The sequence below is a fragment of the Sus scrofa genome, chromosome 9 (genome assembly GCF_054392235.1).
Source record: "Sus scrofa isolate SSC_HxYL_T2T_F1_AM1 chromosome 9, Sscrofa_HxYL_maternal_Yorkshire_Landrace_v2.0, whole genome shotgun sequence".
Taxonomy (NCBI): Eukaryota; Metazoa; Chordata; class Mammalia; order Artiodactyla; family Suidae; genus Sus; species Sus scrofa.
Genome location: NC_139391.1, coordinates 5,284,507 through 5,297,927, shown reverse-complemented (window position 1 = coordinate 5,297,927; position 13,421 = coordinate 5,284,507). Strand labels below are relative to the sequence as shown.

At 39.7% G+C, this 13,421-nt stretch overlaps 1 protein-coding gene across 1 annotated transcript; it reads left to right on the top strand.

The window, feature by feature from the left end:
- Window positions 1-10,812: 10,812 nt before the first annotated feature.
- On the top strand, window positions 10,813-11,769 carry LOC100511338 (olfactory receptor 51H1-like). Its single transcript, XM_084978218.1, has one exon. The coding sequence runs from the start codon at window positions 10,813-10,815 to the stop codon at window positions 11,767-11,769; it is 957 nt and encodes a 318-aa protein (XP_084834344.1).
- Window positions 11,770-13,421: the final 1,652 nt, after the last annotated feature.

Below are 13,421 nucleotides of genomic sequence, written 5' to 3'. Positions count from 1 at the left end.
TTCTTGTATCCTCCCTATCTTTTCACCATTTTCTGACTACAACAGATATGTTATTCTCCTGTTAATTTGTTAGATGACCTAATTTAAATATGTGTTTTCCTCTTCTTTCTTGTCTTATTTCTTCTGTTCTTCCACCACGACATTGTTTTAAACAACAAATATTTGTTGGTCACCCTAATCATACAATATACACTAGACCTAGTTAATGAATCAAAGCATCTGTGCTTAACAAATTCTAATAATCTAATTTTTGAAATGCCTCTAATTTTTGAATGAGTCAATAAAAAATAATGTTTTGGGAAAAAATATACTTTCTTGAATGCTAAAAATTACCTTGACCTTATAAAAACTGCTTAAGAATAGACAAGATGTATTATATAGGCTTACAAGTTATTGCAAATGCATTTTCAACTGCTAATGATGATAATTTTTCATTAAGGCTTTCATAAAAATAAAATTTATGTGGCAATTAAATCATCTAACTAGATATAATAAGAGATCTAACTAAAATTTGGTTAGTGCCAAACACTATTAGAGTAATATTTTCCAAAGAAATTGACAAGACGTGAGAGAAAACTCATTTCTCACTCAAAGCTAAGAGAAAGGAGGAACAGGAAAAAAAGCAATTTACTTTTATGTGAATTAGAAAGTTAAAATATTACTGAGGAAGTCCACTTATGAAAAATACAGAATCTAGAATTGTATAACATTGTTACATAAGGAAAGAAACAACAATAATAAAAGTATTTAAGTGGTAAAATTGCTAAAACTTATGATTTATTGAATGAGCTATATTTTTCCCATTTACATGATTAAGTACTTTGAATGAACAACTGAGACATAAATGTTAAAGAAACAGCTGGTTAAAATATAGGGGAGAAATATAAAGTTGCTTTTTAAAGTTACAGATTTGTTGATTTTGATAAATACATGTAATACAGAGAAGAAGATGGTGGAGGGGAGCAGAACACGCCACCTCAAAATACGCCATCATGACTATTTTGAATTAAAGTTCCTGAGAAATAACCAAAGCAAGGAAGACACTCTGACCCTCCTCTATCCCCGAGAAAGCAGGGAAAAATATCCCTGTACCAGGAGAGTAGAAAGCATCTTTATCACCAGAGGCAGGAAATTTAGGGCTGAAAAGGCTGTGGAAAGAAATCTTGTTACTTCTTCACTAATTTACTAACCCAAGTCCCAACCTCTTTGTCTTGTTAATTCTTCACAAATTCATTGCTCCTTGTCTAAAAGGTATAAAAGTTGCCTGCTTTGATCATTTGGGTCTCATATTTTTGTATGAGCTCCAATAGATATGAAATCAGATACGTTATTCTCCTGTTAATTCGTTGGATGACCTAATTTAAGTATTAGGTCATCCAAAGAACCTAGAAGGAAAGGGAAAATTTTTTCCACCCCTGCAATGGCCACCAGGCAGATACATATAATTATCTGGAACACATCATAAGGACCTGGAAGGAATCTGTTTATACATGGAGTTGTTTACATAACATATCAATTCAATTTATATATGCACTATATAGAGAGGACGTAGAAGGAACAAAGCAAGTAGTCAAGCAGGAATTGGAGTCAGATTTTAGGAGTGGGGTGGGATTAATACTGAACCTGGGAAAAGGGAACTTACTGAAATGCTGGGAAAGAAAGGATGGGTGTGGAAGTGTTTCAAGATGTAGCTAAGAGAGAAGTAACAAGGATACATTGTACAGCACAGGGAATCATAGCCATTATCTTGTAAAAACTTATTATGGAGTATAATTTTGCAAAAATACTGTGCAATACACCTGACAATAATCTTATAAATCAACTATACTACAATTTAGCTAATTAATTAATTAATTAACTTGGTGCTCAGAGAGGAAGGCTATTGAGAAAGATTAGAAGAAATCACATTTTTTTTAAAGGGGAAAGGTTTTCTTATAGGACATGATGGGAGAAGGATTGAGTGGGATGAGGATAGGAATGTGATGAATATTTAAAAATGCTTTTGATAGAAATGGGATTAGTATCCCATCAAGGAAAAGTAAGAGTCAGTTAAAGACAGACTCTATTTTTACAGGACCATACAATCTGACCTGTTGCATAATTAGTCTCCCCTATCCATTTTCAGCTTCAAAGATGTTAAAATAAAAAAGGAGAGATGATTACAGTTGTTTAGTTTTATACTCATGCTGGTAGTACATGACAGAAAATCAGGATCCATGTCCAGGTGAGATACAAATGATCAACCTGTATAAGTAATGACAACAACAACAACAACAAAAAACTGTTGGCTTATAAATTGGAATAAAATTATAGTGATTCAATTACTCACTTTGTGAATATAAAAGAAAAACATGAATGTGAGCATGACTAAGCTACAAGATGACATATTGATAATTAACTGTGAATTAAAAAGTTTAAGATATTGAAAGTAGAACAATTCTACATCTTAATTTCTTCAGTGTTAAAAGTGGTTATATGATTCAGAGGTGAATTTTATCTGAGTTAAGGATCTCAATGTTTTCAGAGCCTATGGTACTTGGAAGCGTAATCTATATTAATTTAAAATTTCTCTGTAACTTGATGTTGATAGACAGTCAGAAGGTATACAGAGAGCTTAGCATATGAGCGTCACTCCATAGAGCATTTCTTCCTTGCCTACTCAGAGTGAACCTCAAGAGCCAGGAAGTCCAGCAGAACACACCTGGGGCAGTGAGGAGCCCTGCCCTGGAACTCCTATTCTGAGTAATTTCTACAGGGAAAGTCTTACATTTGCATCAAGAATCTGGGTCGGCTCCCAGTGTGATCCTCTTCTCTCTTTGGAGCAAAAAGGAGGCTAATACTTCATGGGAATATTAGAATCATGAGGATTATAATGGTGAAGTATAAAGCACTTGTGATAGATCATATAACTGATAATGATCAGAATTAGCATTAGCTATTACTATTATTGCTATTATTAATGCTACCGATGATGCTATTATTATTATTCAGAAGCCAGGTAGGGAAGTAGCATAATCTGAAGATGATGATTGGATATTGTGAAATATTTGTTATCTCTTGCATTTACTCATGGTTCCCTGAAGGGCCCGTTACCTTCATTTTGTACAGAGCATGATTAGATTTATTAGACTGATATTGAAAAATGCAGGTGAAGTATCAGGAGAATTTAATCATGAGGGAATTGTTTCAAATTTAGAATCCCCTTTGGGAAAGTCATAGAGTTACTTTTCTTTGGAATGTTTTTGTTAGTTTTTCTGTGTTTTCAAAAAAATAAAGGTATTTTATTCTTTTTGATGCAATGGTTAAATGGAATGGTTTCCCTGATTTGTCTTTCTAATCTTTCATTGTTAGTTTATAGAAATGCAATCAATTTCTGGGTATTAATTTTGTATCCTGTAACTTTGCTAAATTCATTGATGAGTTCTAACAGTTTTATAGTAGTGTCTTTAAGATTTTCTAGGTATAATAATATCATGTCATCTGCAAACTATGATAGTTTTACTAGTTTTTCCAATTTGAATTCTTATTTGCTTTTCTTCTCTGATTGCTGTGGCTAGGACTTCCAAACTATGTCAAAGAGTAGTGGTGAAAGTGGACATCCTTGTCTTGTTCCTGATCTTTGTGGAAATGTTTTCAGTTTTTCACCATTGAGAATAATGTTAGCTGTGGGTTTGTCATATACGGCTTTCATTATGTTGAGGTAGGTTCCCTCTATGAACATTTTCTGGAGAGTTTTTTTTAATCAGAAATGGGTGTCTATGGAGTTCCCGTCGTGGCACAGTGGTTAACGAATCCAACTAGGAACCATGAGGTTGCGGGTTCGATCCCTGCCCTTGCTCAGTGGGTTAACGATCCGGCGTCGCCGTGAGCTATGGTGTAGGTTGCAGACGCGGCTCGGATCCCGCGTTGCTGTGGCTCTGGCGTAGGCTGGCGGCTACAGCTCCGATTCAACCCCTAGCCTGGGAACCTCCATATGCCGCGGGAGTGGCCCAAGAAATAGCAAAAAAAAGACAAAAAAAAAAAAAAAAGAAAAAGAAACAGGTGTCTAATTTTGTTGAAAGCTTTCTCTGAATCTATTTCCATAATCGTATGGTTTTTAGTTTTCAGTTTATTGATGTGGTGTATCATACTGATTGATTTGTAGATACTGAAGAAGCCTTGAATCCTTAACAAAAATACCTCTTGATCACAGTGTGTGATCCTTTTAATATATATTTATATTTGGTTTGCTAATACTTTGTTGAGGACTTTTCATCTATGTTCATCAGTGATATTGGCCTGTAATTTTCTTTCTTTTTTTTGTGGCATCCTTGTCTGGTTTTGCGATTAGGGCGATGGTGGGCTCATAAAATGTGCTTGGAAGTTTTCCTTCCTCTGCTATTTTTTGAAAGAGTTTCAGAAGAATAGGTGTTAACTCTTCTTTGAATGTTTGATAGACTCACCTATATGACCATCAAGTCCTAGGAATAAAACTACCCCAAGAGACAAAAGACCTATACTCTGAAAACTATAAGACACTGATGAAAGAAATCAAAGATGACACAAACAGATGGAAAGATATACCATGCTCTTGGATTGGAAGAGTCAATATTGTCAAAATGACTGTACAACTCAAGGCAATCTACAAATTTAATGCAATCCTGCAATCCCTATCAAATTACCAAGGACATTCTTCACAGAACTAGAACAAAGTATTTTAAAATTTGTATGGAAACACAAAAGACCTTGACTAGCCAAAGTAATATTAAAAAAATAAAAATGGAAATGAAAGAATCAGGGTCCCTGGCTTCAGACAATAATACAAAGCTATAGTTATCAAAACAATACGGTGCTGGCACAAAAGTAGAACTACAGATCAATGGAACAGGATAGAAAGTCCAGAAACAATCCCAAGCACCTATGATCAACGGATCTATAACAAAGGAGGCAAGAACATACAGTGGAAGAAAGATAGTCTCTTCAATAAGTGGTGCTGAGAAAACTGGAGAGCTACATGTAAAAGAAAGAAATTAGAAGATTCTCTAATGCCATATATATATTTATATACTAGTTTATAGTTTATAATAGTTCATAGTTTATAGTTTATAACTTAAACTAGATTAAAAACCTAAATATAAGGCCAGATACTATAAAACTCCTAGAGGAAAACTTAGGCAGAAAGCTCTTTGACATAAATCACAGAAATATCTTATTTGAGCCACCTCCTAAAATACAGTCAATAAAAGCAAAAATAAACCTAATTAAACTCAAAAGCTTTTGTACAGCAAAGGAAACCTTTAAGGAAATAAAAGAAAAGAAAACCCACCGAATGGGAGAAAATCTTTGCAAATGATGCAACAGACAAAGGCCTAATCTCCAAAATATATGAACAATTCATGCAACACAAGAACAAAAAAAACCCCACAAATAACCCAATTGAAAAATGGGCAAAAGACCTAAATAGACATTTCTCCAAAGAAGACATACTGATAGCCAAGGGGCACATGAAAAAATGCCCAATATCACTAATTTTTAGAGAAATGCAAATCAGAACTATAAGGAGGTACCACCTCACACTGGTCAGAATGGCCATCATTAATAAGTCAACAACAACAACAACAAAAAAAAATTCTGGAGAGGGTGTGGAGAAAAGGATACCCTCTTTCACTGTTGGTGGGAATGTAAATTGGTACAACCACTATGGAAAACAGTATGGAGGTACCTCAGAAAACTAAATATAGAACTACCATATGACCCAGCAATCCCACTCCTGGATATATATTCAGACAAAACTTTTACTCAAAATGATACATGCACCCCTAAGTTCATCACAGCACTATCCACAACAGCCAAGACATGGAAACAACCTAAATGTCGATTGACAGATGACTGGATTAAGAAGATGTGATACATACATACATATATAACTCAGCCATAAACAAAGACAAAAAATGGCATTTGTAGCAACATGGTTGGAACTAGGGGTTCTTACAGTAAATGAAGTAAGTCAGAAATAGACAAATCCCACATGATGTCACTTATTTGTTTAATCTAAAATATGGCACTAATAATCCTGTCTACAAAAGAGAAACATCACAGCCAAGGAGAGCAGACCCGCGTTGCCCAGGGGGAGGAGGGAGGGAGTGGGGAGGATGGAGAGTTTGGAGTTGGTGGAGGCAAACTGTTACATTGGGAATGGATGGTGAAAGGGGTCCTGCTGCAGAGCATAGGTAACTGTGTATATCGGGTCACTTTGCCGTACAATAGAAATTGAAGTATCACTGTAAACCAACTAAAATTTAAAAAAAAGAAAGAAAAAAGAAAAATAAAGGTAACAATAGTTCAGGGCATGGAAAGAGTAAGGTGGCTAAGACGGTCCTCAAAGACTGAGCACTGACCAGCTTCTGAAACCCCCCAACGCCACACACACACACACACACACACACACACACACACGCACTTTTTCTAATATCCTCTTCAATACCGTCTCATTTCCCAGACATGAGAATCTAGGGGCTGACTGTACAGCCTTGGAGAGACTTCCTCAATCTTGGAATCCCCAGGGAACAAGCCTGTTTATTGATCTGTGAAACTGCCATGGTCTAGGGGGGGAGGAGTTTTTGAGCAGCTCAGGACATAAAAGTCCTCATGTAAGTAGCCGTGGTTTTGCCAAGCAAGGCTCAGGCTGCCAGAGAATCGTCTTTCAGCTAGGGATCCTCTGAGCAACAAGGTAAGTTTTAGAGCAAAATCAGAGGATACAGTTGTCCTATCAATAGAATATTTTAAGTAACTTTAGTAATGATATTTACTAGTCATTACTAACTTACTTAATCTCTTTACTAAGTACTTAATCCATTTACTAAGTACTTAATCCATTTACTAAGTACTTAATTTACTTAATGTAAGAAACTTAAGAAACTTTAGTAATGATATTACAAAAGCTTCAAACTCTTCCCCAGCCACCTCTTTCTCTGCTCCCTCATCTCTCTTTTGTCCTTTATTCTCTAACCCAGGCACTCCATGTCCTTGTGTTCTTGCCAGATTCCTCATTCACATGGGCTTTGCGAAGACAACTTCTTTAAACTCATATTGAAACTCACTTCTAAGAGATTGGCAGATATCTAATCTGCCTGAATTCATTGCCTTAGAAATTTAGGAACTACCAGTCACTAGAACTAATGCAGGCAGAAGAGTCACCTATAGATACTGCATGAGAATTCCTATACTGGCGTGATGTTGAACTTTTAAAATTTCTTTCATCTAGAAGCCTAGAGTGATTGAAGTTTGGGAATTTTCCCCTTGAGAAGGGAATTTATGGCACTCCCATCAGGCAAGGGTTGGTTAAATTACTCTCTAGGTCAGGAGAGATTTTCTTCCTGTGTCTTTATGTCCTCCCTGCCTAACAGACCTTCTGGGGTAACAAAGAGTAAACTCCTTTTATGGCCAGGACCAATCTTATTCTATCTTTTACACATATCCCAGAATGTCTGAAAAACTGGAAGTTTCCCTAGTACTTAGAATAAAGGAGTCTGTTTTTTGTTTTGCTTTACGGCCACACCTGTGGCACATGGAAGTTCTTGGGCAAGGGATTGAATCCTGCAGGTGCAGCAATGCCAGATCCTTTAGCCCACTGCACCTGGCTGGGGATCGAACCCGCGCCTCCGCCCCGGCTCAAGCCACTGCAGGTGGATTTTTAACCCACTGCATCACCATGAGGACTCCCTGTTTTTGTTTTTTTGCTGCTACTCACATAATAGAGAAATTTTGCTGATTTATTTTCTTGTTCACCTTTCAGTCCAGGATCTATGAGGTCATATAGCCCATGGCAGCCTGGGAGGCAGATAAAAAACACTTAAAAACAGATTGTTCTTCCATAAATGCGGCAGTATGGACAGCAGAGGGTTAGGGTAGGGTGAAACTTCGAAAAGAATTTGATCTAAGAGCCTAATCCTCAGAGGGTAGTCTTGGACTTCCTTTGTTTTGTAGATCCCGGGCAATGCAGATAAAAAACAAAATATAAGGCCACATATCAAGGAATAAACATCTTGGCCAAGAGAAACAATTTTGATGTTGACATCTCTAATTTAACCCTCAAGCTCCCAGTGCATTTAATCGTAATTTTCTTTCTCCCTGATGGTCATCAGTTTTGCTAACCAGGCATTTGACTCAGAGCAGGTCATTTTTTCTATTGAAGCTTCAATGTCTTTCTTTCCTCCTTTCTTTCTTCCTTTCTTTCTTTTCTTTCCCTCCCTTCCTTCCTTCCTCCCTTCCTCCCTCTCTCTCCTTCTTTTTTTTTTGGCTTTTTAGGGCTGCCCCCATGGCTTATGTAAGTTCCCAGGCTAGGGGTCTAATAGGAGCTGCTGCTGCCAGCCACAGCCACAGCCACAGCTACGGCAACATGGAATCTGGGATCGGAGCCTTGTCTGTGACCTACACCACAGCTTACAGCAACGCCGGATCCCTAACTCACCCAGTGAGGCCAGGGACTGAACCCTTGTCCTCGTGGATCCTAGTTGGGTTCGTTACCACTGAGCCATGAAGGGAACTCTTCAATTTTTTCTTAGTAAAATGTGAAATAGGCCAACTTTTGCTATTCTTTGGATTTATGCTTTTCTTTTTTTATTCCTTTTCTCTCCTTCTTTCTCCCACCTTTTCTTCTCTCTCTCATTAGTTTACCTCAAAATATTCTCTCATTTCCACTCTATTACGAATATTCAAAAACGTAATTAGCATTGAATTAACATTTTCTTTCTCAAAACTCACTAAAAAAATGTAATGATCATTTTCTTTCTCAAAACTCACTAAAACTAACAACACCCCTAAAACAACAGTTTATTGGAAGGGCAGAAAATGCACGCTGTCTCAAAGGCCAAAGTCTCGAATCAACAGCTAGCTGCCTTTCAAAAAAACAATGGAAAGAAATGAAGGTTTTATAGAAATACAGAACATACCCTGGATAAGGTGGGGAAATCTGAATCAGAAATCTTTCGAAGAGGATCTTTTGGGAGATTTCAAAATCTGTTATTATATACATATACTTTTTTTTTTTTTTGGTCTTTTTGCCATTTCTTGGGCCGCTCCCGTGGCATATGGAGGTTCCCAGGCTAGGGGTCGAATCGGAGCTGTAGCCACCAGCCTACACCACAGCCACAGAAACTCGGGATCCAAGCCGCATCTGTGACCTACACCACAGCTCACAGCAACACCGGATCCTTAACCCACTGAGCAAGGCCAGGGATCAAACCCGCAACCTCATGGTTCCTAGTCGGATTCATTGACCACTGAGCCATGACGGGAACTCCTACATATATTTTTTGATTTACCAGGAGCATGCATCTGCCAGAGATGTATACATACCCTGGGCTGGGACACTCAATACTTGCAGAACAGTGGGTACATTATTCAAAAATTATAAGAGATCCAAATTAAATGCAATTCTTTGCTGAGAGATGAGAATCTACCACTTTTCACTTCCACCAGATGCAAAGAACTCTGGCCTCCAAATCCAAAACAGACAAAGAAACAAAACAAAACAAAACAAGAAAAAAAAAAGCAAACCAAAAACCCAATATTAATACTCAGGACATGCGGAGAGCTTTTTACTCCAAGTACTCATAACAGAAAGTGCCCATTTTGCCCTCTAAGGCCTTACATGTATAATTCTCCCCAAGGAGTAAGCATTACTGTCCTCAGACTACATAGGTGGGGCTCTACTGAGAGCAGGGGAAACTGGAATCTGATTAGATGTGGACCTGGAGTCCATGTTCTTAATACTACCTTGCCTTTTAGTCAGTTTGACTCTAATCAGTTGGTGAAGGCAGCTGCTGAGTGTCTTAAGGTTGAAAACTTCTCAAAGAGAATCTCTATTTAGTTGGCATTCTCGTCTAAAGTTGAATGACTCCCTCCGGGATCCCACTGAAATAAATACAATTACTGATTCTGGCAACAGGAGACTGTCCCCCAGGTCTTTCCTCAGGCCTCTCTTCTGACTCTCTCAGAGTGTAACACATCATTGTGAATGACCGCTGTGCCTGAGTAATACAATTTCCAGATGATTCTAATTCTAAAAGTGGCTCAGGTGAGCCCTGGGGGCGGGGGGTGGGTCTTGCTTCCTTTTGGACAAAATGAGTTAGTCTAAAAAAAGAATTGCTCTTGTTGCTTCCCTAAATATAATTTGCTGTCCTTTCTACCAAGATTTCGTTAGATGAGAGCTGACAAACACATTGCATTTTCTCTGATCAGAAGCTGCTGTCTGAGGTGCCCGAGTTGAGAAGGATGCTGAGGCCACATTCAGGCTATGAAGATGGTTGTGCTCAAATGGGAGCCCAAGCCTGTGCCCTGGGCAGGTCCATCCCTGCCCTCCATACAAGACCCACGGCCTTCCTGAGGGTTCAGGCATAAGGAGGTGGGTGGGCAGAAATGACACCCCTTGTGAGCAATCAGCTGGTTCATGTTTTATACTGATTCCCTCTTAGTTATCACGTCCTTAGCCTCTGCCTCAACAATTCGTAAGACAGAAGGAGAGAGAAAAGGACAGGACAAGCAGAACGTTTTGCCTCTAGCATGTGCTTTAAACTGAATGTGACTCATTTGACTTGGGTGAGTCTTCTCCTTTGGGCCAGTAGATGCCTCCTCCACAGGACACACCTTGGAGAAGCAATTTCAGGGATCCAGTTCTCTCTTACACACCCTCCCACACTTGTGAAATTAAATGGCTCTATTCTCGGGGAAGTCTGATTCTAATATATTGTTAATCCCCATCACCGCATTTTTAGGAAGGCACGCGTCGGGATCTCCCAGGCTCCCACCTCATGCCTACGTCACATGGACTTCATGGCAGATAATAACCACTCCCACTTCCAGCACCTTTACTTTGTCTTAACTGGAATTCCAGGGCTTGAACAAAAGTATTACTGGATGGCATTCCCACTGGGTGCCACCTATGTCATCGCCCTCCTTGGCAATGCTGTCATCACCTCCACCATCAAATCTGAATTGTCTCTGCACATTCCCATGTACTACTTTCTGAGTATGCTGGCACTGGCAGACATGGGACTTGCCCTTTGCACTATGCCCTCTGTGCTAGGCATATTTTGGTTTAACTACAGATCTATTGCCTTTGATGCCTGCCTTGTTCAGATGTACTTCATCCATACCTTCTCAGCCGTTGAGTCCGGGGTGCTGGTGGCCATGGCCTTTGATCGAGTCGTGGCGATCTGGAACCCCCTACGGTACGGCACCATTCTAACCAGCGGTGTGGTCTGCAGAACAGGGGCGGTCATCCTGACAAGGGCAGTCTGTGTGGTCTTCCCCGTGCCTTTCCTCATCAAGCGCCTGCCCTTCTACCGCTCCAACCTCCTCTCCCACTCCTTCTGCCTCCACCAAGATGTCATGCGCCTTGCCTGCGCCAGCACCCGTGTCAACAGTCTCTACGGCCTCGTTGCTGTCATCTTCACCAAGGGCTGCGACTCCCTCTCCATCCTCTTCTCCTATGTGTTCATCCTCCGGACAGTAACGGCCATTGCCGCGGGGCAGGGCCGGCTGAAGGCCCTCAACACCTGTGTGTCACACATCTGTGCCGTTCTCATCTTCTATGTGCCCCTCATTGGGGTGTCTGTCACTCATCGCTTTGGAAAGCATCTTTCACCACTGACTCATGCCCTCATGGCTAATGCCTACCTCCTTGTACCCCCCGTGCTAAATCCCATAGTCTATGCTGTGAAGACCAAGGAGATACGGAGGAAGCTCATCGAGATGTTTGTTCAAACCAAGATCACTGCAGGGGGTTAGGATCTGCCAGTTTGAAAGAGGAAGGATTTATTTTGTCAAAGCTCGTTTATGACTATGAAGAATTAAGTTTTTATTTTTTCACATTTTCTGTGTGATCTGAATTGGGCAGAGAGGTTTCCCTGCTCTCAGAGCACACTTCCCTTTTCCTGTACCAAATCGTCATTTGCCTGGTACAGAAAGAGTGGCATCTGTAGGAACTGTTCAACGTACTGTCCTGTGGCCCTGGTTTGAGTTGGCATATAACATCTGAAAGCAGGGAATATCACTAATTCCATTTTTAATAACTCTTTTGGACAGAAATAGGCCACATGTTTTATGCCTTTTAAATTAAAGCTTATTAAATTGGTTTAATTTAACATTCTAGCTCAAGAGGTAAGAATGGCCTCCATTAGCTTCAAAGGGGAGAGACGAACTATACTCATTAAATGATGAGAGAACACCTGGAGATGATACATTATTACATATGAATTGGAAAGATGATCAAATTTTAGGGTTACGAATATGTGTGTATAATTGAGCAGGGCCAACCACCTTGCACAACTTGGGATGAACAGACGGAGGGTGAGTTTTAGCTCTTCTGTGTGTGACACTGCATATTCTCGCCCCTGCTCCCAATGGTGGTTTCCACATTTTGAAAATGGAAATCTTATCACTTATCATCTAGCGTTCTTATGACATTAAATTTAAGCATATAAGGACAATTAATTACAAACTACAAATGCTGTGCAGCTGTAGGAAGTCTCCAAGAATACTGAAAGCAAGAGAGTAAGAGCACTTATAGACTGTCTGTGAAGTAAGACACAGTTCCAGAGCCGTTTACATGCGGTCTTATTGGATAAGCACAGTATCCGTAGGAGGGAGAGTGCGATGAAGTGTTTCCAGGAAAAGATATCAGGTCACAAAACAGTTCATTCACTGGGCAAGGCTCGGAGGGGCAGATTTCCTGGGGAAGACAGGACACCGTCTATGCTGTGGGCGACAGATAAAATGGGTGAGTCAGAGTGGCGAGGACACTCAAGGGTAGAAGCGTAAGGAACCACTACGGATTTTATCTGAAGACAAAGTATATGAAGCAGAAGAACAAAGACACACACACAAAATGTATAGAGTAAGCTACCTCTATCCCTTCACATGAGCCAAATGATTTTTTCTAAAGAATTTACCATGTAATCATTAAAGTCTAACACAAAGGATTCTTTGCATCTCTCGAGCTGAGAGCCATTATCTATATTACTCTAATCAGTAGCTGTTTTAGAAGTTTGTTAAGGTAGACACTAGCCTAGCTGAGACTAATTTAGTAGGTCTGTGTGTTCAAGAAAAGGATATTTCATGGAGTTCCCATCGTGGTGCAATGGAAGCGAATCCGACTAAGAATCATGAAGTTGCGGGTTTGATCCCTGGCCTTGCTTAGTGGGTTGAGGATCCAGCATTGCCGTGAGCTGTGGTGTAGGTCACAGACGTGGTTCGGATCTGGTGTTGCTGTGGCTGTGGCATGGGCCGGCAGCTGTAGCTCCGATTCGACCCCTAGCCTGGGAACCTCCATATGCCATGGGTGCGGCCTCACAAAGCAAATAAATAAATAAATAAAAAGAAAAGGGTATTTCCATTTTAATACTGCTTTCAGGTTCACCAGACCTTTCTGAATTAATTTT